General features: G+C 52.1%; 1 protein-coding gene across 1 annotated transcript; it reads left to right on the forward strand.

Annotated features, from left to right (window-relative positions):
* Positions 1 to 293: 293 nt before the first annotated feature.
* On the forward strand, positions 294 to 2,653 carry LOC308629381 (uncharacterized protein C20orf202; the record flags this gene model as incomplete). Its single annotated transcript, XM_081257156.1, has 2 exons — positions 294 to 359; positions 2,270 to 2,653. 2 exons carry the CDS (start codon positions 294 to 296, stop codon positions 2,501 to 2,503), a joined length of 300 nt encoding a protein of 99 aa, XP_081113282.1. The 3' UTR covers positions 2,504 to 2,653.
* Between the last annotated feature and the right edge of the window lie 1,241 nt (positions 2,654 to 3,894).

Raw genomic sequence — 3,894 nt, forward strand, 5'->3', positions numbered from 1 at the left:
GATCCTGTTGGCATCAGATTTGGATTCTGGAGCCCACAGGCACTGAGGCACCCATACCCCAGTGATCTCCCTCCCCCCGCCCCTTGTTCTATTCAGAGCACTGAAGCCCTTTAAAAAAAAAACACACACACTACATTTTCCAGTGTCAGCCACTTCCTGCTCTCATTAACTGCATCCTCAGTGACTTAGCCAGACTCTGCTCCTGGCCTGAAGCAGAGAGCAGACTGTCCAAGTCAAAGGTCCCTCAGGCCCATCACCAGGTCAGCATCAAGGTCTCTCCCAAGGACGCTGAGATGAAAACAGCAGAAGAGCCAACCTCAAGTCTCGGGCAGACCCTGGAGTGGCTAAGAAAGGAGCTGGTAAGTCTTTACATCTCTTTTTACCTGGTGCTTTCACAACATATATTCCAAGGTTCCCTCGTTCCCCACTCCCAGGTGCCCCCTAGGCTGGGGCAGAGCTTCAGGTTGGGGTGTAGGCCCTGCAGGCACCCCTCTGGGACCAGCCACACAGTGTACAAGCACCACCTCAGGTGCTGGGATAAGTAGGTCGTGGCCTACATAGGAGGCTCTGGGTGCGGTACTTGCCTGACTGGTTTTAGAATTACACTGAGTCCTGGTATGTGCCCAGCTCTGCAGCTGTGTGGCCTCTAGCAAGTGGCTTTACCTCTTTGAACTTCAGTCTCCTTATTGTAAAGTGGTGATAACAATAGTACCAGCACCACAAGGGTTATTGTAAGAATTTGGTGAGGAGATGGTGTAATTCACTTAGTGCCTGCGTGGCACATCTACGTTGGCTGTTACAATCCTGACCCAGCTGGGTATGGAGTACATCAGCTGTCTTAGCCTGGGTCTTCTAGAAAGCAGAGGCTTGCAAGGATTGGGGTATTAACCCTTTATTTGGAGGTACAAGCCCAGAGTGGTGAGAGTGAGGGAAACAGGGAGTGGAGGCAAAGGCCAATGCTATTTGAGGAGATGCCTTGTGTTACCAAGCTGGCTGCCACTTAGAAAGGAGCCCTAAGGAGGCCCAGAGGCCCTCTCAGCAGCCGGTTTACCTGACTGCGGGATTCTCTGCAGAGGTTGAAGGAGGATCTGCACCCTGGGGGAGAGAAGAAGAGGAAGTTTATCTGCCCAGCTCACTCCTGTCTCCCATTTCCTGTCTGTAAGGCTCCACCCCATGGGGCACTAACTCACCTGAACTTATGAGCTGTGTCACTTGGCCCCTCAGTGGCTGCTCAGGAAGCCAGGCCTTATGCCTCTCCTTGTGATGTTTTCTCCAAGTCCAAAAACAGAGGGGAGCCCCAAAGTGTGTGGGGACACCAGCCCAGAGAGAGAAGGAGGTGGTTTGGGGAACCACAGAAGGCACCCAAAGTTTGTATTCCAATACGCCAGCTTCTTCTTCTGGGGAGGGACAGAGAGGATTGTCCAAAAATGACCTGTCTGGGTTGCCAGGCAACAGACTAGCTGGGAACCAACCCTGTCCTCACCTCCGTGGGAGGGGCTGACCCAGTAGGGCTTCCCATGGGCCCAGGGGACTCCAGCAGCAGGAACTGCAGCCTCTTACAGTCCTCAGGGACCTAGAGGCTGGTGGCAGTCCCACCCTGTGCTCCCCCTAAACACTAGACACTACGCTGAGACTGCTTAGTGCCTGAACCCAAAGTGCCAGTTTCCACTTGATAAAGTATCTCTCTTCTCTCCTACCCATGAGGAGGGAGAACAGGTAGGGGTGGGGGGAAGCCTACCCGGGGCACAGCCTCCCGGGGCCAAACGTCCTCTGCCTCCACATGATGCCAAGAGATGAGCCTTGAGTCTCCACTTGCTGGTCCCTGACTTGCAAATTTCTCAGTCAAGTGTGTTTTTAACCTCCATCACAGGGAATTTACATGACATCACAAGGGCTCCCCTCTGGAGCCCAGCCAAGAAGCCCCGCTTGACCATCAGTGAAGTATGTCAGTCACTTTATGCAGCAGAAGGAACAAGTCAGTAACACCAGCAACTACCACTGGTGAGCACTGAGGAAAGTCTGGTGCTCTCCCTCCTTTCCTGGGATTATATAAACCCCCAAAGTCCTGGTGGAATCTAAAACAGGGGAGAGAGCCTTGAAAGGCAAGTAAGTTGCTTTCTAGTTTGCAAATGAAGAAACTGAGGCTTCGGTGGTCATGGCTTCTATGAGGCTGTGGGCTTGTCTCCAATGAGACAATGATAGGAGCAGGCTTTCTGGGGGAACATCCAGCACTCTGGCCGCCCCCTCACAGACTCCTTCTTTCTCCTAGGCTGAGATGCAGGTCCAAGACCAGAGACTTCTGCTCACGCTGAAGCATCTTCACGGTGTCCTGGAGGAGCTGCGCGCAGAGAGTGCCCACTGGGAGGAGGCCAGATCCAGTGGCGGGACCTCCCCCGTCAGACCTCGAGCAGGCTCTGAAGGCAGGGGCCACCAGCCCTTTTCCTCCAGGGGCCTGGCCCAGCTCCTCCAAGGGGTAGACAGCAGACGAAGCTCACTCCCTTAACAGGCCAGAGATGACCCTGACTTTAAACCCTCCCCCCACTAGTCTAAACTTTGATTGTGATGAGAGAGAGCACTGGAATGGGAGTCAGGAAGGCCGGTCTCTGGATTCACCCCTGCCCTCATTCACTGTGTGTCCCTGGACCTGTCACTCAGCCTCTCTGTGTCACTCTTTCCTCTCCTGTCACTTCTCAGGGTTTTTGCACAAATAAAGTATCAGATGTGAACACATTTGGAAAACGCAAACATGTTACATGGCTTCTGGCAAGCACCATAGTGGTAATCCTATTCTCAGGAATTTCCCACAAGGTGATTGTTAAAACAAAGAAAGAGGGCTTCCCTGGTGGTGCAGTGGTTGAGAGTCCGCCCGCTGATGCAGGGGACACGGGTTTGTGCCCCGGTCCGGGAGGACCCCACATGCCGCGGAGCGGCTGGGCCCGTAAGCCATGGCCGCTGAGCCTGCGCGTCCGGAGCCTGTGCTCCGCAACGGGAGAGGCCACAACAGTGAGAGGCCCGCGTACAGCAAAAAAAAAAAAAAAACAAAGAAAGAGCTCAATGTGCCAGTATGTTTATCTAGTGTTGCCATGGCAAAAATACAGAACCCCGTGCAGTGACTTGATGGTTGCTTTCTGTCTTCCCGGCAGGACTTCTTATTCCCCTTTATCTGAAAGCAACAGGCCCTACAACCAGCCTGGCCATAGGGATGGGCATGTAACCAGGCCTGGCCAATTACAATTCATGGTCATCCTAACAACATGATTGGCCCAATGAGTGGGCATGTGGCTCAACAGAGCCAATCACAGCCCTTGTCTGGTATTGCCCTCTTGATTCTTGTTCTACTGCGGTCGCAAACCGGGGGCTGCCAGTGGCCGTGATTGCTGTCAGGTGAGGGAGGCCTGCTGGCAGTAGGAAAGAAAGAGACTAATCTTCAAAGAGAAGCAGAGAGAGGACCACACAAGAGATGGGCAGAGAGGAAGGGTGCTGGCTCTTTTTAGTTCCTGGTTTCAGACCCTAATTCTGTGAGTTACTCCTGCTGTCTTTCCAGAGCAGAAGCCAGTAAATTCTACCACCACCACCCACAAAGGCACACACCAGTTTGTTTTTGCTTAAGCTGGTTTGAATAAGGTTTCCCTTATTTGCAACCAAAACAGTCCGGATGGTCAAAGAAGCAAAGAAGAAAAATCATGAAAAAAAAAGGCATTTCTGACAACCGAGTTTGGCAGGCAGGCAACAAGGTGTATGTTGTGGCAGAACCCTCAATTGTATGGGGTGCAGGAGTCATAACTTTGAAAAATTATATCTGCCTATAAGAAAGATATAAATGGAACAGGTGAAAATAAAGTCCTGGTGTTAACATGGTCCGATTATCGTCAGGCCTTTTTATTTTTGAAAATC

This window comes from Mesoplodon bidens (assembly GCF_964165515.1).
Source record: "Mesoplodon bidens genome assembly, chromosome: 15".
In the NCBI taxonomy this organism is placed as follows: domain Eukaryota; kingdom Metazoa; phylum Chordata; class Mammalia; order Artiodactyla; family Ziphiidae; genus Mesoplodon; species Mesoplodon bidens.